The 22,944-nt window shown below is 41.4% G+C and overlaps 2 protein-coding genes across 2 annotated transcripts; both read right to left on the bottom strand.

Moving 5' to 3' along the window:
- Positions 1-8,265: 8,265 nt before the first annotated feature.
- Positions 8,266-16,912, bottom strand: LOC311238192 (toll-like receptor 13). The gene is made up of 3 exons (XM_084326209.1): positions 16,294-16,912; positions 12,228-12,345; positions 8,266-9,184 (listed from the first exon to the last, which is right to left on the bottom strand). The coding sequence occupies exons 1-3, from the start codon at positions 16,778-16,780 to the stop codon at positions 8,944-8,946; spliced, it is 846 nt and encodes a 281-aa protein (XP_084182335.1). The 5' UTR covers positions 16,781-16,912; the 3' UTR covers positions 8,266-8,943.
- Positions 16,913-17,517: 605 nt separating this feature from the next.
- On the bottom strand, positions 17,518-19,857 carry LOC311237891 (transforming growth factor beta activator LRRC33-like; the record flags this gene model as incomplete). Its single annotated transcript, XM_084325865.1, has 3 exons — positions 17,518-17,523; positions 17,870-18,430; positions 19,786-19,857. The coding sequence occupies 3 exons, from the start codon at positions 19,855-19,857 to the stop codon at positions 17,518-17,520; spliced, it is 639 nt and encodes a 212-aa protein (XP_084181991.1).
- Positions 19,858-22,944: the final 3,087 nt, after the last annotated feature.

Here is a 22,944-nt window from a genome sequence, read left to right as displayed (position 1 = left end):
ATGTTTGAAAGTGGAACACAAGTGGAACACAAGTGGAACATCATCCAATTCTCTGCATTTTATTAATATTATTATTATAATTTTTTTGTTGTTTAATTGTTTAATTGTTTATTTGTGTATGTGTGCCTGTATGTGGGCAAGTGTATGTGTGTGTGTGTGTATGCCTGTATGCGCGTGTGTGCGCGTGTACGTGTGTGTATGTCCCAGTGTGTGTGAGTGTGAGTGAGAGATGGGAGAATGGATTGAGTGGGGAGCACAAGGAAAATTGTTAAAAATTGTTCATGAGAGTGACACTGAACATTCTGTAGATCTGTCGATTGAATGTGAAACCTCATGAAAAATAAAAAGATTTAAAACAATTCTCTGCATAGGATAATGAGTGTTCCATGGGTCTGTATCAGGCTAGAGAGAGGGGTGTTGTACCCTCCCCCCTCCTTCTAATTCTCAAAACCTCTTTTGTTCTTGTCACAGGTTGACATAATGATTATTGTGTTTTTTCCTCAGTGTTTTTTCTAGGACTGTGTGATCAAACATTTTGTGCCAAGCCTCACAGAGAACATTGACTGTGATTTCTAGATGAAAGGCAGCTTGACTTTGAACTTGGACTAATTGGGAGGGGTATTGGGCTTGATTGTTTGTGTGTTATTGGATTGGTTATATTTTGTGCCTGTCCCTCTCCCCTCCTTCTCCTGCCTCTCCAAGTGCTCCTATAGGAGGATGATGACATCACCGGCTTAAGCCTTGGGAACAAAACCAGGAAGGAGATATGAAATGGCCGACCGGTTCCCATGGGAGCAGTGGCGGCTCGCCACTAGGGGCGCAAGGGCGCCGACCCACCTGCTGGCCAGCTGCTGTTAAATCAGAGAAGAAGACAATAAAACTTTTTCGTTTTTGTGTTTTATAGCCCTATAAATAATATAAACATGTTTAAAATGAATAATATTTACTCATTTTAAGTATGTTTGTATTTCCAATGCACAATATAACGTTATTATCTAAATTAAAAAAACATCGTTTTCATGAGCAGGAAGTGACGTTTTTTTTTTATTTTTTCGTATTTCTCGCCCGGGCTAGAAGCGATAGCGCTCTGAGTGCGCGTCACAGTTTGATCGCTGTCTCCGTCACAGCCAATCAGTGCATACGGCGTTGTGCGTTGAAATATGACTATTATGTTGGAATCCGAGCGCGATTTGAAGCGGTCTAGGCAGCAGCGTGAACTTCCGTGAAGAATTTCCATAGCCGCATTTCGCGGAGACGCTCTCTGATTGGCCGACGCCAGTATTTTTTTCCATGGCAGAATTTCACAGAGACGATCTCTGATTGGCCGAATCCAATTTCTAATGTTCCAATTCTAGCTTCTAGCTTGGTTCCTAGGTTGGGCTAGGTTGTTTGTCTTAGCGTGCCGTGACTGCAAGTTCTTTAGACTGTTAAGCTTAGGCACTCTTTCAAAGTTGGTTAAGGTTAGAGTTTGTCTTAGAGCATGGCGATAGAACGCCAGGTAGTTTGCAGTCTGTTCGAGCGGAAATGGACAAAGGAATGTACTTGTTGAGTGTTGTGCTAACGAGCTCAGCTAACACTTGGCTAACAAGCTATATGGCGGATTATACACGTTTATCAAGCTCTCCTGCCCTGGACGTTTCAACTAAACAGTGAGTCTCTCTCTCTCTCTCTCTCTCTCTCTCTCTCTCTCTCTCTCTCTCTCTCTCTCTCTCTCTCTCTCTCTCTCTCTCTCTCTCTCTCTCTCTCTCTCTCTCTCTCTCTCTCTCTCTCTCTCTGTGCTTAACGTTAACGTTTGTAAATCGTTTTTTTTAGGAGCAGTACTACTGCTGGCCATTCATGAAGCGAGACATTGCTGATTGTTTATTTATTTTATAACACAAGACTATGACTACCAACTGCCTAGCCAGCCGTGTATCAATCTTGGATGCAATAATAACGTTACTTACCACACTGACTATGTCGATGGCTCATTGATTTAACTACTGCAGCTCTCTCGGATTGAAAATACATGGATTATGGCTTGTTCAATATCGTCTATGTTTGAATGAATGAATGAATGAGAACTTTATTAACAGATTGCAGAATGGGTACAATACAGTACGGCTCAATACACACAATTGTTAAGGGGATGCAGACCAGAGAAAGACGTTTGTCTTGTTTACATCAGGGTCCCAGATTTTCGATTCATATCGATAGTTTAATAGAGCTAGCCTTGGCTCGTTTAACAATATGCAAAATATGTGTACAGCCCTGTACTCATACTGAAGTTATTCTTGGTATATAATAGGTCTGATTGTGTAACGAATCGATTCCACGTCGCGCTGTGTGTGAGAGAGAGAAGGAGAGAGGGAGAGATCTGCCTGTGTTTGGAGACGGGCGAGTTTTGTTTCTAACTTTTCTATTTATATTGTGTTTCAAGTTGTGAATTAGAGTCTAGACTATACTTTATTTGACTGGTTGTGTGTTGTTGTAGTAACAGCTGAGCGACTCGTTCATAAGAGCCGATTCATTGCCGTGAGCGTGAGTCGAATCGCTCACGTCTTGCCATGAGTCTTGCGTGGTACAGTACTGTACTGTACACGTTTGCAAAATATTTGGTATAGCGCCCCTAGTGGCGAAGTACCCACCGGCCGCCACTGCATGGGAGGTCTCACGAGTCACGCTACATGACGTCTCTTCTCTTCACATCATCTGCGACAGTCCTGAAAGTCTCTACAACTCCAATCCAGCCTTCTCCAACCCAACCACCACCCATCAGAATCAGCTAAATGTATTTACTTGGGAACCCTCTTGAAAAACCTTGACTACAACCAAGGAAGAGTGGTTATGGATGCAAGATTTGCCCCGGTGGCATTTTACCAGTATCGGTTAGACTTTGGCCAATTCTCCCTATTTTAAGTCTCTTGCCTCCCCACTGTTTGTACCTTTCCTTTCCATTTGTTGTTTTTAGTGAGGGTAAGTACTGCCAGGCAGCCTGTTTTTAGCTCCTCCTCTTGTGGTTTCCCTTGTACCTCAATTGGTAGTGTGTAGTGTGGGCACCCAAAGCCCCCGACAGGTTAGGGGAGTCCCTCGTAGTTCCCCTAAGTCCAGGCAGCCTACTAGTGTGTGTATTCTTCTCTTTGCATGTTTGTACAGTGAATATACAGTACAAAGTAACCCAGTGTGTCGCGAGCCTAGCTAACTCTTAACGTTCAGCGGCCCTCATACGGGCCGCCACGCCCATACGCACCTTGCAGCATTTTTCTCTCGTCTGTCGGCTCTGTGCTGCGTTTCAAAGTAGAATTTGACACCTTTTCGATCGTCACCACACTCATATTGCGTGCTTTGGGTCTTGAGTTACAAGACGAAAAATCCGGCGAGTGTCATTTGACAATCCGTTCGATGAGTGACCACATCCGGTTGTAAACGGTCCTGAACTGACCAGTCACCGCTGATGACGAAAATGATTGACCACTGTTGTAGCCAAGAAGCATCTGCTCCGAAAGCGATCCCAGACGAGCGCTGATTGCAACGTGAAGGGGGCAGAAGAACACTAACAATTTCTTTGTTTTGACTCGCGTTACACACATTACACACATTACAAAAACCTTTGTAAAACACAAATCGTTCATGGGATTTTTATAAACTTTGGACCTGCATGACTATAACAGCCCAAACCCACCGAACGGGAGCGTGGCGCGGGCAAGCGATCAGCGCTTCACTTTCGTTCCCATGTTAACAGGAGTCGCTGTTCACACCGGCCGTGCGCAGGCGGGCGACTCGTGGGCGGGAAGCGAATTTAATCGATTTGGTTGGATTCAGAGGCGTGCGCCATGTGCATTTTCACAGAAATACACTCAATATCTGCATTACCACACATATAGATGTTGTTCGATCATGTGTCTGTATCTTTTCCAATACAAATAAACCATAGCCTACTATACAAGACTTCAGGCTATGGAACCGTTATGTTTTCCAGCTCCTACCTCTCAGCTGGAACCCAAAAACAGGCATCTGGCAACAAGTCAACACAAAAGTAAATAGAAAATGTTTTATTTCAGTGTGTTCAAACCTCTGTTTCTCTATTACATAAGCACTCAAAGTGATTTTTATTGTGTAAGAAACGTCAGAATGTTACCTTTCAAAAGAGACCAGACCCATGCATGTGCTATAAAGTATAATAAATAGCTAAATACTTTGGGTATGCAATCGACAGGCTTTTATGCAAAATTTGCAGGACTGTTAAGGGGTTAAGTAGCATTAGCTTAGCTCACCGTGAGTATTTCCTTTGTATCAGAGTGGCCTACTGTGTGTGGGCATGCTAGCAAAACATAGTGATCATTGTGTATTTTTTTCCTAGGGAAAAGTGGCTAATATACAAACCCCTGCGCTCATGTAGCTCATCCCACCGGCCAAAAGGGACATTTCCCCCATTTGTTTAGCTGTCTTCATGTAAATTAAGTTGTGTTACTTTTTGGCACCCGTTGTGTCTGGTTTGGGAACCAACTAACAATGTAAATTATTATTATAATTGTTTTATTCTAACCCTAATTAACCTTACTGTCATGCACTTGTCCTATATACTATATATACTAACCTACACTGTAGCACTCAACACTTTGATGAACATTGTTACTCAGCTGATAGAGTTGTGCCCTTCCTGATGACTTGTCATACAGAACTTGTAGGTCACTTTGGACAAAAGCGTCAACTAAATTACTAAATGTAAATGTAAGTCAGTGTAATTAGGTGGTTACCTCAAGTTCAGCTGATAAGGATGGAGGTATTTGATAAGGTGTTTGTTCAACAATGCTGACCCATTCATTCATCACTCATTCAGATGAATCTGCTGCTCTTTGAGATTCCAATCTAAACTATATACTGTACTGTACTGTGTGTGGAAATGTGACCTTAACTTTGACTGTACTACTGTACGTATATCCTGTAGTGTTCTACTTCACAGTCAGTTCACGACATGTACTTACTTGTCAGCACGCTATTGATATGATCAGGGAAATGGTGTTTCCACATTCCAAAGAAGCGGTGGCATTGCTTTAGCTACCCCCACACTCACACAAACACACTTGAACGCGGTCTCTCCCAGGCCTTCAGGGAGACTGACTGTGTCCTTGCTCAAATGTACTCCCCTATCCTGACATCTTATGTCTCGGTGTAAGCCTGAACTTACTGTACACACACACACACACACACACACACACACACACACACACACACACACACACACACACACACACACACACACACACACACACACACACACACACACACACACACACACACACGACGTTCCACAGAGAGAGAGAGAGAGAGAGAGAGAGCTAATGTGAGAGCAAGAGAGAGAGGTTCCTCTAGTCTAAGGTCTTATTGGAGTTGTAAATTTGTCTTCTCCATGAATTATTGTGGGCAGGTTATTTTCCTGCCCTTTGAGTTTGCCTAGAAAACACGTGGAAGTGCATCAGTCACCCCACATCCACCCCCCCCCCACACACACACACACACACACACAGATACACATTCTGTATGTGCATGCACACACACACACAAATACACATACAGTATTTGCACGCACACACACACAGATCCACATACTGTATGTGCACACACACACAGATCCACATACTGTATGTGCACGCAGGCACACACACACACACACGAGACGTTCCACTGTCAAACTAAAATGTGACACCGGTGAAGACACATTTGGATGAAATTCCAACTGCCTCTCTGTGCCAAGGAACATATATGAATAACTTGTTAGAGGAAGTAAAGAGAGAGAGTTCACTATCTCCTTGACACTCTAAACAACCCTAACCCTCAACCCTTACCCCAGTCCCTCGGGGGAAGTTCCTGAGATGTACTACTTAAGAAAGTCATGCAGGCCGTTCCTGTCATACGGGTCTGTCACTGTTACCTGTCACACAGCCTCTGGGAATACTCTCTCACACTCTCTCAGACAGACTCAGACTCAGACAGAACCACAAAGCCAAGTGTGGAGCCATGGCAAGCTCCAGACCCCCTCTGCTCGCAGCTCTCTGCTCCCTCCTCATCCTCACCACCGTCATCTCCAGAACACAGTCAGGTGAGTGGTGCGGTGTGGTGTACTGTAGCTTTAAGTGCTTTGGTGCTAATGTTGCCAGGGTTAATGGTACATTAACATTCCACTGGATCCACCTGATAAATGTATGCAGTCATTCCATGGTGACCCATGGTGCTGGTGCTTCCCTGGATTAGCCAAGCAGCATGCTAAGCTAACACAAAGTGCAATGCAGAGAAAAATAAACATGGGTAAAGAGTGGGCCCAAAGCAAAAACATGGAAAGGTTTAAAGGTGCCACAGTATTTTTGGGTTTGGTAAAATAAGTGGTCTACATGTTGACCTTTACACTCCGACAGCCTGATATAGAGTGTCTGGTCAGTAACATGGGTCTCGCAGTCCCTCCGCTCTGCAGTAAACAGAAAATAACTCTTCTGGTATCCCGTTCCCACTTTATCCAATCAGGAGAGTGAAATAAAAACTTGTTTTAAGCAAATGTGTCCTTGAAACAAATACAATAATTTACCAGTGTAGTAAGCAAATTTGGCTTGGTAAGATTTCTTGAAATAAGTAAATATACTGCGTTATATAAAGTGATTGGATAAAGTGGGAAGGGATAACAGGAAATGTATTTTCTGTTTACTGCAGAGCGGAAGGACGGGGAGACCCATGTTACTGACCAAACACTCTATATCAGTAATGGCTGTTGGAATGTAGAGCTATTTGACACCACTTACAGCACCTTTAACCTTTGAGCCATGGTAGGACTCTGAACTAGAGAGGCAGAAGCTGGGGTGAGGGAGGTGAAGCTTTGCCAGCAGCAGCAGCAGCTGCTTTTTTATTTTCTTATTAAAAAAAAGAAGAAAAAAAAATAACAGGAGTGGTTCTTGTATAGTAAATAGATGGATATAGCAAGTTAGCATAAGGACATATAGTATAACTGTAGATTGTATAGTATAGCATTGTATAGTAGTGTACATAAGACCCAGTGCCTCGTCCGCAGCTAACATTGTATCGCAGGACCTTAGCATGTCTTACCATGCTTTTTGTAAACTTTATGTACATTATACCTGTTATGTCTTATTCTTATTACTTGTATTATTGCACACATGTCTTATTCTCATTCCTATTCTTATTACTTGTATTATTGCACAATCGGTGCGGGCATGACTCCCCGCATTTCACTGTATGCTTGTATGCCGTGACAAATAAAAACTCTTGACTTGTCTTGACTTGAGCAGCAGCATCAGCAGCGGCAGCATCAGTGTGGTGAGTGTGGCAGCGTTGGTGTAGCAGGGATCAGTGTAGGAGGAATCAACTGCTGATTCAGCTGATCACATAGCTGAGGGCGTATGACTTCCGTTTCCTCGCATGAACTAACACACCGCTTCATGTCTTCATGTGTCCTTTCATTTCAGCAAGCTGCTGCCTGCAATACTCGAAGCACCCATTGTCATGCAGACAGGTGGTAGGCTACACCATACAAACCATCATATCTTCCTGTGACATCAATGCTGTCATGTGAGTACACCCTCCGATCACGATTTGGCATACGAAACGACCATGTGTATCGCCTGTACAATGTGTGGTAAAGTGTGTGGCAATGCGTGAGGAGTGCTTGTGAGAAGGCTAAGTTAAAGGTATAATCTGTAATGCAGGTCAAACAGTGACTTCTAGCCAACAGAGTGCCGCTTGGGGATTGTGCTTTGTTTACTTTTTGGTTTTGGTTTTAGGTAACTTATTATACTGTGAATTTATCCAGACCTCTCTTGCTAGAGCCAGCTCCACATGTCAGACAAAAACAAAGAAACTGTAAACAAAGCACAATACCATGTTGTCATCTTTTGCAGAGAGGTACAGTAGCTGTTTAGCAATATCACAGATCCTACCTTTAAAGAAATGCCACACGTGAGTCTAGCGTGCTCATGTACCGTCTTGTTTTCTGGGTCACGCAGCTTCCACACCCGAAGGAGGGGGTTTGTGTGTGCCGACCCCTCTAAGCGGTGGACTATGAAAAGAATTAAGTGCTTGGAGTGAGTACACGCATCCCTGACTTCCCTCCTGTGTTTGTATGTTTTACATTCGTCACACTGTAGCCTATACATAACACATCTTCTACGAGTTTGTTTCACCGGTTTGGTGGATTTTGTGTAAATATATTGTTTCCTTTTACAACAGGACAAGGCTAAGGAAAGTTCGCCAGAGAGGAAGCAAACCCTGACCACGCTGATTTTTTAAATCAATTGAATCCCTCCTATGAAGAAACATAACATTTTCAAATAATAATAATAATAATAATAATAATAATAAGGTTTTCAAACATAAAATATTCTAGTGGTAACATTTACACTCCAAGTGATTTGGGCATTATTGTTTTGGTATGTTTTATAAACATAAAAGTGTAGTATTCTTAATGCATGTGAACTGTATTGGTGTTTTGAAGAAAGATCAATCTTTGATCTCTTCAGCAAGTAGTGCAAACTATATTTGTTATTTATGTTCTATTCCATCCTGTGGACAGTGATATGTAACATGAAACATTTTGTTTTCAAAGGTCTGTAAACTGTAACAATACCAATGAAATTTATAAAACGTGATGTTCTTGTTTTTTTTTAATCAATGTGACCAATTTAAACATTGCACTGCATCTTGACATTATGCTATTATCAATGTTATTATTAAAGGTGACAATGATGAAAGTTGAGAAAATTATGCTTGACATTATTTCACTGTTATTATCACAAACTTTCGTAAGCAGTAAAATACAAATAAAAGGTAACATGATTTCAGAGTTAGAGTTTCATTTTCAACATTGTATGAGAAAGCAGGAAATCAAGGCAAGCACATTAGAGTATGGACTATAATTAATGAATCAATCAAATAAAGTGTCCCATATTGGATAGCATGTTGTCATGGGTTCTCAATCCCCGTGAGGAGGGGGGTGTCCTCAACAGGACCTTCCCTGGTCTCCAGAGCCAGGCGGAGCTTCTCCCAGAAGAGCCCAGTGTGTTGCCCAGCTCTGGGCCAGCTCAGGTAGGTACGTCGCTTCAGAAGCCTCCTCATGCGGTGGTAGGGTGACAACAGTTGGGCTGGAATGTCCTCCAGAAACACCAGGATCAACACGTCCTTCCGCTCGTCAAACAGACGGAAACTGGACAGAGGACAGACAAAGACATTCCGATACAGAAGACAACACTGTGAATCTACAGTATATCCACACAATACTTAATCGCACATAATACTGACTTGTACACACTACTGATCTGCACAGATTTGCACACACTACTATTTTTTATTGTCATTGCTATTGAGGTATATTATTAATCAGTATTATTTAATATTGTAAGACTATTTAAGCAGTTACAGTAATACTAAATGTCTTAACTATAAATCAGAGCCTCCCATGGCCTACCTGGGAGAGGTAGAGAACCTGGCGCTGTGGTGCCGGGAGAACAGCCTCTCCCTGAATGTCAGCTAAACGAAAGAGATGATTGTGGACTTTAGGAGGTTGGGCCAGGGACTACAGCCCCCTCAGCATCGACGGGGCACCGGTCGAGAGAGTGAACAGTTTTAAGTACCTCGAAGTCCACATATCCGAGGACTTGACATGGACCACACACATTGACAGTGTAGTGAAGAAGGCACAGCAGCGCCTCTACTTCCTTAGGTGCCTAAGGAAGTTCAAAGTGAGTCCGAAGATCCTTAAGAACTTCTACTCATGCACAATAGAGAGCATCCTGACTGGTAACATCACCTCCTGGTTTGGGAATAGCACCGCACACGACAGCAGCAGACTACAGAGAGTGGCCCGTTCAGCCGAACACACAATTGGGCTTCCTACTCTCCAGGACATTTATAACAAGCGTTGCAGGGCCAAGGCTAAGAGAATAACCAAAGACTCTAGTCACCCAAACAACTGCCTCTTTGAACTTCTGCGGTCAGGCAAGCGCTATCGGAGTCTCATGGCCAGTACAGAGAGACTCAGAATGAGCTTATATCCCCAGGCCATCAGGATGCTCAATGACTCCATGTAACAACCCATCATCTACACTCATTGCACACACATCCACATGGCCATGCACACACTCACTTTTAAACAAACACTCACCTTAACACTCACTCTAGACACTTTAACACTACATTATATTCATCTATGATTAAAGAGATTTGCACTACATTCATACCTCATTTGCATTTGCACCTTACCTTAACTCATTGACTGCCGGGGATTAGCCATGGCCACGCTTTAAAAGATAGGACTGAGTCACCTTGTTTGTAGAGCTATAAAACTATATTCTATATTATAGCTATGGATACAATACTATGGCCCATTTGACATCACCTATCGTTCAATATGTGAAAAAGAATGAATTTTTCCATCCATACGTTCCCGTGTTATACCGTGGTGAATATAAGTATGGTTTTAGAGCGGTCTAGGGTAATTCATGAAATGCTGAGTTAAAGCCTTATACGTCGATTGCACTATAGACGTTGCCATTTCTTGCCTGTATACGCTATTATCCCGAAATCAAATCTATATCATAGGTATTATGTTCCATCATGAATGCATGAAAGGGGGGGGTCGTTTCTGATTATTTGATTGTCAGTAACGGCATTCGCATTGAACACTAAAAAACGCTTATCAGCCCGATCGGTGTAAAAGCATTGCAGGATCAAGCTAAAATTGACGTCAGATCATTCTTACCTGTGATCGAGTATTCCAAAAATAATATTCCAATTGTTTGATCGCCTTCTGGTATATCCAATGTCCATTTGGCCCACGGCATAATCCACCACAACATATGGATTGGGGTTATTTGATGCGCTTCGATGGAACCGGCAGAACGGCTGCCCTCGCCCGACAAGGAAACATGAAACCGGAGACGTTTGGCCATCCCACAGAGAAAGATACAAGGGTATAAAGGGTGCTCGATACCGCCGTCTGGTGTGATGCGGCCGGTATTGCACTTTTACATTCTCAGGCTGATTCCCCATGTTAACCCGGAGGTGTGCCTGTAATGAATAGAAATATCGAATAAAAGAAATAACGATCAAATAACGAGTATACTCGTTGTTGGCATTCAACGATTGGCGCCCAATAACGATTATAGTCATCGTTGGCAGTGAATGAGTTAAAGTTCTGTAACTCATTTTCTGCATTGTACCTCACTGTTTACTCATTTTTACTCACTGTACTTAGATTTTATCTAGGCTGTACTTTAGATTGTATATTGTACTGTATATTGTATATATGTATATTGTATATTCCTCTTTACTTACTTTTTTACTTACTTTTTACTTACTTTTCTTTACTGTATGAAGCACACTCTCTGGGGCTCATACAGAACCAAGCATTTCACCGTAAAGTATGTGTATTTTATTGTGATAATTAATAAACAAACTTGAAACTTGAGCCTGCTGCCTTACAGCTGTCTTGAGACAATATTGCCCACTGTGTGTGAAGGAATGTCTTGGAGAGGATATAATTAAGAACCAAGGCTAGGTATTTTGTTCTTTATAGGCACCAGTGGTCAACCAAGAGGTAAGGTATTTTGTTGTGAAGACCAGGGCTGGTCTGTTCATATGTAAACTTGCAAGTTTCACCTGAAGGTAGGCTTTTGTTCTCCAGCCAGACAGCTAAGAGCCAGATGTTTTGTATTTTGTTATGAGAAACCTTTGAAGATAACACTGGCAAATCAACAACGTAAATGTATTTTCAGATGTAACCACTAGAGAGCAATAGTGAGCATCAGAGTGAAGATGGGAGGAACTAAAACTTCTTCAAGGATATTTCTTTGTTATTGGCTCAAATGTGTAAATGAATACAGTACACCCATATTGAAATGACTTGACGAATAGGAGAAACAGGGGAGTGACATTATATTCTGTATTTAACCGGGGACAAATCAGGGTGACAATACCCGACAAATAACCATCTCTTTAATAAATACAACCAAATGATGAAAAAACTGTTTCTGAGCTTCTTCTCTCCAGTGGACTCATGGTAAATATTGATGCTGATTTATGGTTCTTTCTTGGTTCTTTCTTATCAACTACACTATGTTGATCATTTTGTAAATCTTACACTTATTATTTATTTCTCACAAAACTAAGAATTCCACTTCTCTATACTGTAAAAAAAGATAGGGATGTGGCAAAATAAACTTGAAACTTGTGTGAAATACTGAACTCACCTCGCCACCTGGATCTCCCTGGAGCACCACTCACTCTCCAGGTAGTGGCGACTGATCACGCAGATAGTCTTCCTGCTCCCATAGATGGCATCCGTGATGTTGTCTATGATGGGTTTGCCTGAAGAGCAACAGATCATCTGTACAAAGGCACCATGGACCTTGTGATCTCTTTACCACTTTCAATACTGACGAAAGGGAGACACCATCTGGAGCAATGATAAAACTGCAGAATGGGAACATTTCAGCTCTCACCTGACATTATTTGCTTTGGCTTTTGGTTTTTAAACAGTTTGAGAGACCTGCCTTTTTTATGTGACATGTTGTATTTGTTTTTATTCTGTGCTTTTATCTTTTAATCTTTTTATTAAGGCTGTCTTTTTATCGCAAGATTAATGTTAAAAAAATATATATATATATATATATTTAAATTTGACTAGACTTCACTCAGGTGTATTATTGATACTCTCATTGATGCTATGTTTGTTTCTGACTAAAAATGTGTGTTTGTGTGTGTGTGTGTGAGAGAGAGAGAGAGAGAGAGAGAGAGAGAGAGAGAGAGAGAGAGAGAGAGAGAGAGAGAGAGAGAGAGAGAGAGAGAGAGAGAGAGAGAGAGAGAGAGAGAGAGAGAGAGAGAGAGAGAGGGGGGGGGGGGTGAGAGAGATGAGGAAGGGGCAAAAGCAAAAGATCTGGGAGTGTGTGTGTGTGTGTGTGTGTGTGTGTGTGTGTGTGTGTGTGTGTGTGTGTGTGTGTGTGTGTGTGTGTGTGTGTGTGTGTGTGTGTGTGTGTGTGTGTGTGTGTGTGTGTGTGAGAGAGAGGGGGGGCGGGGGGTGCGAGTCCTCAGCCCTGTGTTGGTGACTGTAACAAGTTCCTCACTTTTCCTTTCCCCTATTATTTCATGCACACTTTATTCATTGTTTTAAATTATTATTTTCTTTTAAGTTATTTAGTTTGTGCCCAACAAATGCCCACTGCACTATTGACTTAATGCCCACTGCACTATCAGACCACAAAGGTATCCTTCTCAAGGGTTCTCTCAGTAAAATAACATCCTGCGCCCCTAGATGGCGCTTTAACTCAACGCTGCTTAAAAATGGAGAGTTTAACTTGCAATTTAAAGAGAAGCTCACTGAATGCCATGCAGTTTAATGCTGGCTCGGTACAGGATCCCAGAATTCTATGGGATTCTGTTAAGGTTTTTATCAGAAGTAATACTACTCTCTTTGCATCTAATCTTCCCAAGGGACGTCTCTCCAAGCTGGTGGAATTGGAAAAGCTTCATGCCACGTTGATCTCCTCTTTGCAGCACAACTACTCTAGTCGACTGGAGCTTCAAATTAAGGTGGTGAAAAAAGAGATTAACTCCATTTTAAGACAACAATCTGAATTTCAAATGCACAGAACAAGACTCCCGCCATCTCTCTACCTCATCTTCTCAGCGTAATAGATGATTTTGGCAGTTTATCCGGCTTTAAGATCAAATGGCCAAAATCTGCCTTTCTTCCACTTAATGAGACTGCGAAGGCTACCATCCTCCCTGCAAACATACTTATGGTGGAGCACTTTAAATGTCTCGGGATTGAAATATTCCCCACTATTAGCCAGACGGTAAAGCATAATTACTCCAGCTTGGGTGACAGGATTGCGAATGACTTCAACAGGTGGTCAAAATAAAAGAATTCATTACAGGCCCGTGCGTCAATGATTAAAATGAATATTTTACCCAGAATTAACTTTATCAGCTCCATGCTCCCGTTACCTCCTCCTGTTGGTTACTGGCAGAAATTGCACTCTGCCTCATATAAATTAGTCTGGAACAACAAACGCCCGCGCCTAAAGAGATCCACTGCCCAGAGGAGTAAACTCGACGGGGGTTTAGCATTTCCAGACATCAAATATTACTTTCAAGCTTTTTCTTTGAGACCATTGATCACTTGGTTTGACTCTCAAGCAGCCGTTTTCTGGCGACCATTGGAGGAGAAGATAGTATCCCCACATAGACTTCAGGATATAGTGTATACCAACATATTAATTAAGCAATGCAATTTACGATTTGGCCCTCTTATCACACATGTGATCCAGACTTGGCGGGACACCCAGAAATTGTGTACTAACCGCCATCAGTGGCATACGCGTTCCCCTCTATTTAATACCAATCTACTCCTTATTGGACAACAGCCTATTAGGTGGGAAAAGAAATGCATTCACACGTTGGGGGATATCTTCGATAACTCTGGTCTCCACTCTTTCCAGGATCTATCCAACGGATATGATCTCCCCGGAACTTCCTTTTTCTTTTATTTACAAATAAGGGCAGCTCTGAAGGCTCATGGCGTTCCATGGGACGCTCCACTAGAACGTTACCGATTTCACAAATTCTTTTATGACAAAGAGACATCGAGAGGCTTCGTTTCTGACTTTTATCGCCATTTACTTATGTCCTCGTATAAGGACCTCACCTCCCCCCGGATACGATTTGGAGAAAGGATGTCCCAGAGTTGGATGTAGATTTTGATTGGGATGCAGTTTGGGAGAATGTCCGGCTATCCTCACGCAACCCAGATCACCAACAGATTCATAAACATTTTGTTCACAGGACTTATCTGACCCCTAGAGTCTAGAATGGGGCCTAGACGATTGAATCTAATGGGTCTCAGACCTGAATCTCGTGTTTTTTGTATCTGTCTCTATTATTGTCTTGTCATTATTGTAATAAGTTACTGTCCTGTGATATCTTTTTATGTATTATTATTATTATTATTATTATTATTATTATTATTATTATTATTATTATTATTATTATTATTATTATTATTATTATTATTATTATTATTATTATTATTATTATTATTATTATTATTATTATTATTATTATTATTATTAATATGATTATGATTATTATTATTATTATTATTATTATTATTATTATTGTATTGTGTTGTGTCTTGTTTCATGTAAAAAATAATAATAATAATAAGATTTGGTCACAAAAAATTTTTTCTTTTGTTTGTTTAGAATTGTATGCAAATTTGCAATGCATGAGGGTCATCCTTTTGTGTTAAATGGCTGCTTAAACAAAAAGATGGGGATGAATAGTTCAAGTGTAAAGTTCAACACACTAGGCCATAGTGCTTCCCAATCCTCTCCTCGAAGCACCCCAGCTGTTCCATGTATTTGTTAAATTCCACCACCAGCACACCTGATTCAACTTAACAAGCCCTTTATTAGTTGAATCAGGTGTGTTGGTGGTGGAATTTAACAAATACAGTACATGGAACGGCTGGGGTGTGACTAGGGTAATCATTACTATGTAATCTTACAGTTAGTAAATTGGTATGCCCATCTGCTATTTTTTGGGGGGGCTTTTTTTTATTTATAATTTTTTTTTAAGTCAAGTTATTTATAAATCACGTTTAAGAACTCAAGAGCCAACCAAAGTGCTGTACAATCAAAGCATAAAATGTCATAATATAAAATACACAAATACAAAAAAGCACATTCAGAGAATAGGACAACAGTAGGCCAACACACACACGCATAGGGGAGCACAAAGTACAATATAGGACACAGGGGACAGAGGAGCACAAGAAGAGATACAAGTTGCATGGGTGTGTGAGTTAGGGAGTTAGTAAGTGCAAACTGACCGAAAAGGAGCGGTCGCTCAAGTAGGATGAGAACCAGCAATGCAGTTTGCACATCTTAGTTTTTTTTTTTTTTTTTTTTTTACTACTTAGATTCTGGACAGTATTTCTCATTGTGGCAATAAATAAACATGCATTTTTTGCATAAAGCAAGCATTTGTCGACTCTCATTGATGTTGATAAGAGTATTAACACTTGGAAAAGATCAGTTTAAGGTAGATTTAGAACAGATAAAAAATATGCGATTAATTTGCGATTAATCTCGAGTTAACTATGAACAATCATGCGATTAATCAGATTAAATATTTTAATCGATTGACAGCCTTACTTTTTATCTTATGTTGTGGGACTTGTACAGCACTTTGGTCGACTTTGTTGTTTTTAAATGTGCTCTATAAATAAAGTGGATTGGATTGGATGGGACTCACCTGGTTGGAAGTCTCGGTGATGCAGACACAGTCTCCATCCCTGTTCTCCCTCCAGCGTCGGCAGCAGCTCTTGGACGACCCACGGCTCGTTGTGAATGTTGTAGGACACAAAGGCGTCATACTGATGCGGAGCTCTCCTGTTCTTCAGCTTGTTGTCGTAGAGGAAAGCAAGGAGGAGGTAGTAGGCATAGACCACCTGCCATCCCAAGAGATTGTACGTCAATGAGCCGAGCAGGACGAAGACGACCGTACACGTGGTGGAGATCCAGTAGAAGAAGCTGATATCTACTGAACAGGAGTGGACATCGAGGTCCATTAGTTTTGTTCCCTTTAGGTGTGATGGGTAGTTGCACTCAAAGCCATATGCATCGGGGACCTGTGTTTGGTTGTTGCTTTTCACCCATCTGAGAAACCAGGCATTGTCACAGTCACAAGTGAAGCTGTTTCCTTTCAAGTCCAGGTAGACAAGCGATGGTAGAGATTGCATCACGACATCACTGATAACTGAGAACGCATTCTTTCTCACCTGTAGAAATTGGAGCCGGGTAAGATTGGCTTGCAAAAGGAAATCCAATGACCTAAGGTTTGTACTGGACAGGTAGAGCGCTGTGAGCTGTGATATCTGTGAGAACAAGTCAGAGGAGATGTCTGGGAAGTAATTTGAGCTCAGCTCGAGTTCCTTCAATCCAGGTACGTAGTCAAACGTGTGCGGATGCAAGTAGTCCAGTTGAATATTTCTGGCGTTGAATACTGTCAAGTTTGTCAACCCATTCAGGAAGTTCCTTGGTAGATTGGACTTAAGCCTGCGATGTTGACTTTTCATGTTCAAAGTGTCCAGACGGGATAAGTTAGAGAAAGGTGGATGAGGCATTTCTCCATCTGTTTCATATTTAATGTGATTCTCCATCAAATTCAGACTCCTTAAATTTTTAAGGTCACTAAAAACTTCCAATTTCAATTGCGTACTCATAAGATTATTATGTGCCAGTTGAAGCTTGATAAGGTTGGTCAGTCCAGCAAAGGCTCCGTTTTCAAGTGTTTTGATTTGATTTGCGTACAGCAACAAATTATTGAGTGAATGTAAGCCTTTGAAATCTCCTTGTCCAATGACTTCAAGTCTGTTCCCATTCAAATTCAGACTATTCAGATTTGGCAAGCATTTTTTGAAAGCACCAGCCAAGTTATAGATGTGGTTACTTTGTAGCTGCAAGTGCTGTAGTTCTCTCAAATCTTTAAAAGAACAGTATTTTAGGGTTGAGATAAGATTTTCATAAAGAAGGAGCACTCTGAGTCCTGTTAGATTGGCAAAATCTTGGCAGCTAAGTGTACTGATGTTATTATGACTGAGATCCAGCTCTTTAAGAGCTTGCAGATTCCTTGTGGCAGCTGGTACAGTGGCAAGGCTGTTATTACCAAGATTCAAAATGCCCAAGCGCCGAAGAGATTTGAAAGCGTCCTCGGAAATATTTTGTAGACGATTGTCTCTCAAATCTAACTCAGTCACATTAATGCATAACACCAGCAGATTTGAAGAGACAACCTTCAGATGGTCGTTTTGGAGATTTAGAATAGTCACTGACGGGATCTTACAGGACGTTTTGACAAGAGCTTGAAGCTTATAATAATAATTATAATCATTTATCCTCAGCTTAGTCAGCGAGGAGTTGACGGTGTCTAACAACGTTTTCATTCCTTCGAATGGCATGTGCAGCCCACTTATATCAAGGCTGGATACTCTGCTGAGAAAAGACTTGTTGTGCACATCCCAGATCATGTTGTTCTTTTTACCACAGTGCCCTAGATGTAACATAGTGAGTTTAGGGAACACATTTGCTGTGATCCTGAAGACTTCAATGGGATTATCAGTCAAATCAAGTTCAGTCAGCTCCATGGAGCTGTTTGACAGTTCCCACGATTGAAAAGTGGATAAACTGTTGCGTTGAAGGGACAGGTATTTTAAACGTGGCAAGTGTTGTAAGATGGTCTGAACTCTTGCTATGCAATGCAAGTTGTTTTTACCTAAGTCCAGAAGCTTCACGTTGGTCAGGGACTGAAAGGAAGAAGATGACACAGCTTTCATGCAATTGCTACGCAGTCTTAGCTCTATTAGGTTGCTTAAACCTTGAAACTGGTGATCCTGTAGTTGATGGAGATTATTTCCATCCAGGTTTAACACCCCTAATGAATTCAGGTCAGCAAAAGCACCAATATCTATGTCAGAAATTCTGTTGAGTTTCAATTGTAAATATGTTAGATTTTTGAAGCCTTTGAGATCCGATACTCCTATTTTTGAAATATTGTTTTTGGACAGGTCCAAATTCACAACTGTTGACGGAATGTCATGTGGTATCGCTTTGAGTTTTTTTATTTGTACATATAACTTCTATAAGGTGAGCGATGCGACAGCAATTATTCAGCGAATATCCCTTAACTGGAGCAGCAAAACAAAAGGTGCATAAGATAAAAAGGAAGACACTTCGTCGAGAACATTCATATCCTCCTATTTGTGTTATTTTCCGTTGCATAATGAGGGTTGATGTTTTTCTATGGAGATTCAGAAGAATAAGGAGATCCAACACCACAATGCAGCACAGCTCCTCTGAACAGATCTTGATTTATAAACTAGTCCAAGGGATCTAATAAAGGGGGGAAAAAATAAAACAACAAATGTCAATAAATGTAAAAAACGAATAAATCAATTAAATGCAGTAAACTACATGCAATAACTACAGAAAAACAATGTACAAATTGAACTGACCTTTGATGCATCTCAGCTGAATTAGCTAATCAAGATGTAACATCTTGTCCAAAAAGTCATTCATTAATATTTTAGTAGAGTTCCACCCACTGTTGTTCCTTATGTGCATCTGAGAATGAGGAAGTGAGCTGAAACAACCTCCTATTCTCACACGTGTCCCACAACCTCATTTCATAACCCTCTGAGGTCTGAGCTATTTTGTGATTGTGACTGATTGTGATTGATGAAACTGTTTTGCGAGTGCTGAAATTGGGAAATTGTTGCTTCTGTGATTGTGTAAATTACAAGTTCTCTAGTCTTTTTGACCATGTTGTGCATTTTTGGGATAGTGATACAATTTATGCCCAAATATATATATATTATTTTTATAAATTATTGTGATGATAATAAAACTACTTAGTTGAGGAATTCATTAAATGTTGAGTAATAAAATACATAGCATGTAAAGATATAAAACAGAATAATGATCTGGAAACTAACTGAAACTAAATATGATTAGAAATCAAAGAAATAAACAAATGAAAAATACAAAACTATAATAACCCTGAAATGAGGACCATGCACACACAATCCCTATCCCCCACTCCCTATTATAATTTTTACAGATTTACCAGTGAAGGTTTGGTCATTGGGAATACTATCAGTATATACCATTAGATGGACATGACAGAGCTTGCCTGGATCCAGACCCTGAATCTCGCTTGTCCCGTTGCTTTATTCTCGCATTGCCTGACCTGATCTCCACACTTTGTTTTAGCACTGTGCCAGCACACTTCCACTGTCAGACCTAGCAATATAAACCTCATTTTGGGTGTAAGAGCTCACACAAACATTTGTATGGCCTCATATATTCAGAGCCCAATTTATTGACTGGAGCAGCCTCACATTTTTTCATCCCAGTTTGAAGGGTTCAGAGAGGGTTTTCTCACTCTCTGATGTCTAGCTTTAGGAGAGAGTGGTGTGTGTTTACAAATACTGACTGGACAGTCCTGGGGCACAGGACGAGCATTATGTGCATTTTTTAAATGGGTGGCATTTCCCTTTAAATCTTTCAGACTGAAAGTACTTTCAGACTGAATAATGAAGTGAAATGGAACGCATTCGGTGTCATTATCAGGAAAGGACAGAGCAGAGCCACAGATAGTATTTGTATAGTATATAGTTGTATATAGATAGTTTGTATATAACTATTTCAAAATTATATAGTACAAATCTCAAAGGGGTAACACACAGGCAACACAGCAGCAGGACTTTACTGCAACCTGAATAGTGTAGCTGTTTAATTTTAAATGTTTATGAATTAGATAGATATAGCGGCACGTGGTGTAGTGGCAGCGGCACGGTGGTGTAGTGGTTAACACAGCAAAAAGGTCCAGGGTTCGATTCCCGCTTGGGGACCAGGTTGCCATGATGCCAGGTACCCAGGTGGGGTATCTCCCAGGCCTTTCTGTGTGGAGTTTGCATGTTCTCCCCGTGCTCGCAAGGGTTTCCCCCCGATAAGATAAACCCAATGGAAAAACATGCACAACAACAGATCGCTAACGCTGTGGCGTCCTTGACGAAGACGGGCAGGAGCACTTGGATTGGTCCCTGGGCGCGGCCCTCGCCCTTGGGGGGAAGGACGACGGGATGGGTTAAGCACAGAGACTAATCACATCGGTGATCCTATAAAGTATAAAGACAATGCATGCGTGTGTGTTCCGGTGTGTGTGTGTGCTAACCGTGTGTGCTAACCGCTAAACATTGAGGATAAAGACCTCTGAACAGGTCCTGCATTATTATTATTATTATTATTATTATTATTATTATTATTATTATTATTATTATTATTATTATTATTATTATTATTATTATTATTATTATTATTATTATTATTATTATTATTATAGATAGATAGATAGATAGATAGATAGATAGATAGATAGATAGATAGATAGATAGATAGATAGATAGATAGATAGATAGATAGATAGATAGATAGACAGACAGACAGACAGACAGACAGACAGACAGACAGACAGACAGACAGACAGACAGACAGACAGACAGACAGACAGACAGACAGACAGACAGACAGACAGACAGACAGACAGACAGACAGACAGACAGACAGACAGACAGACAGACAGACAGACAGACAGACAGACAGACAGACAGACAGACAGACAGACAGACAGACAGACAGACAGACAGACAGACAGACAGACAGACAGACAGACAGACAGACAGACAGACAGACAGACAGACAGACAGACAGACAGACAGACAGACAGACAGACAGACAGACAGACAGACAGACAGACAGACAGACAGACAGACAGACAGACAGACAGACAGACAGACAGACAGACAGACAGACAGACAGACAGACAGACAGACAGACAGACAGACAGACAGACAGACAGACAGACAGACAGACAGACAGACAGACAGACAGACAGACAGACAGACAGACAGACAGACAGACAGACAGACAGACAGACAGACAGACAGACAGACAGACAGACAGACAGACAGACAGACAGACAGACAGACAGACAGACAGACAGACAGACAGACAGACAGACAGACAGACAGACAGACAGACAGACAGACAGACAGACAGACAGACAGACAGACAGACAGACAGACAGACAGACAGACAGACAGACAGACAGACAGACAGACAGACAGACAGACAGACAGACAGACAGACAGACAGACAGACAGACAGACAGACAGACAGACAGACAGACAGACAGACAGACAGACAGACAGACAGACAGACAGACAGACAGACAGACAGACAGACAGACAGACAGACAGACAGACAGACAGACAGACAGACAGACAGACAGACAGACAGACAGACAGACAGACAGACAGAGAGACAGACAGAGAGACAGACAGACAGACAGATAGACAGACAGACTGTGTGTGTGTTGGCTGTGAGCCACTAATTAAAAGCTTGCCGAGCCGCATGAGGCTCGCAAGCCGCACAATGATTAACAGTGGCCTAAAGGACGACCACTGCTGCTTTCAGATATATGTTGTTTCAGTTAAGGGTGAAAAAACACAGTATAGCTTTAAAGACAACAATGTCAATGACAGAAATTTGCTGGTGGGGGAAAAAGGATTTTGATCACATTGTAAAAGCAGAATGACATTCTACAAGTATCTTCACAGCATGGGAATAATTCAGCCAGTTAAGGAACTTGTCACTTCCTAATCTGTACTCCATAGCCTTTTTTGTTTAATTTCAATTCCCCTTTCGAGTACAGTCTTCCTTCTCATAGGATTTCGATCATGTGATATTTCTATATTTTGCAAATAACAAATAGCTGACCCTACTAACTGTGCCTCCCTCTGGCCCCTACCTATGGGAAAAGAGAATAAGAAATGAGTAAATACAATACATTAAAAGGCAGAGTTGGGATAACGTATTGAGATAACAGAGGGGTGGCTTATAGCCTATACCGCTAGATCCTTTCTGAGTGATTGAATCTATCGACTGACATCCAAGGTTCATGAAGGTTCATAACCATACTCTGGATTACGAGACGACTGCTCTACATCCCGAGCCACTATCTTAAGTTTCCGTTCCTGGTTCGATACAACAAAGAGACATCACCAACTAGCCATTTACAAGTTCAAGTTCAAGTTGAACTGAACATTGGTAAGACCAAGGAGCTGATCGTGGATTTTAGGAGAATACAGCAGGGGACACACACGCCACTGTGGATAAATGGGGCTATCGTGGACAGGGTGAACAGTTTTAAGTACCTGGGAGTCCGCATCACAGAGGACCTGACATAAAAAAGGCAAAGCAGCGCCTCTATCACCTGAGACAATTAAGGAAGTACAGAGTATCGGCATCCTGAACATCACTGCCTGGTTTGGAAACGGCACTGCCC

The sequence above is a fragment of the Notolepis coatsorum genome (assembly GCF_963971535.1).
Source record: "Notolepis coatsorum genome assembly, chromosome: 12".
Classification (NCBI taxonomy): domain Eukaryota; kingdom Metazoa; phylum Chordata; class Actinopteri; order Aulopiformes; family Paralepididae; genus Notolepis; species Notolepis coatsorum.
The sequence above is the reverse complement of the archived record's forward strand: the minus strand, read 5'-3'. Positions and strand labels throughout refer to the sequence as shown.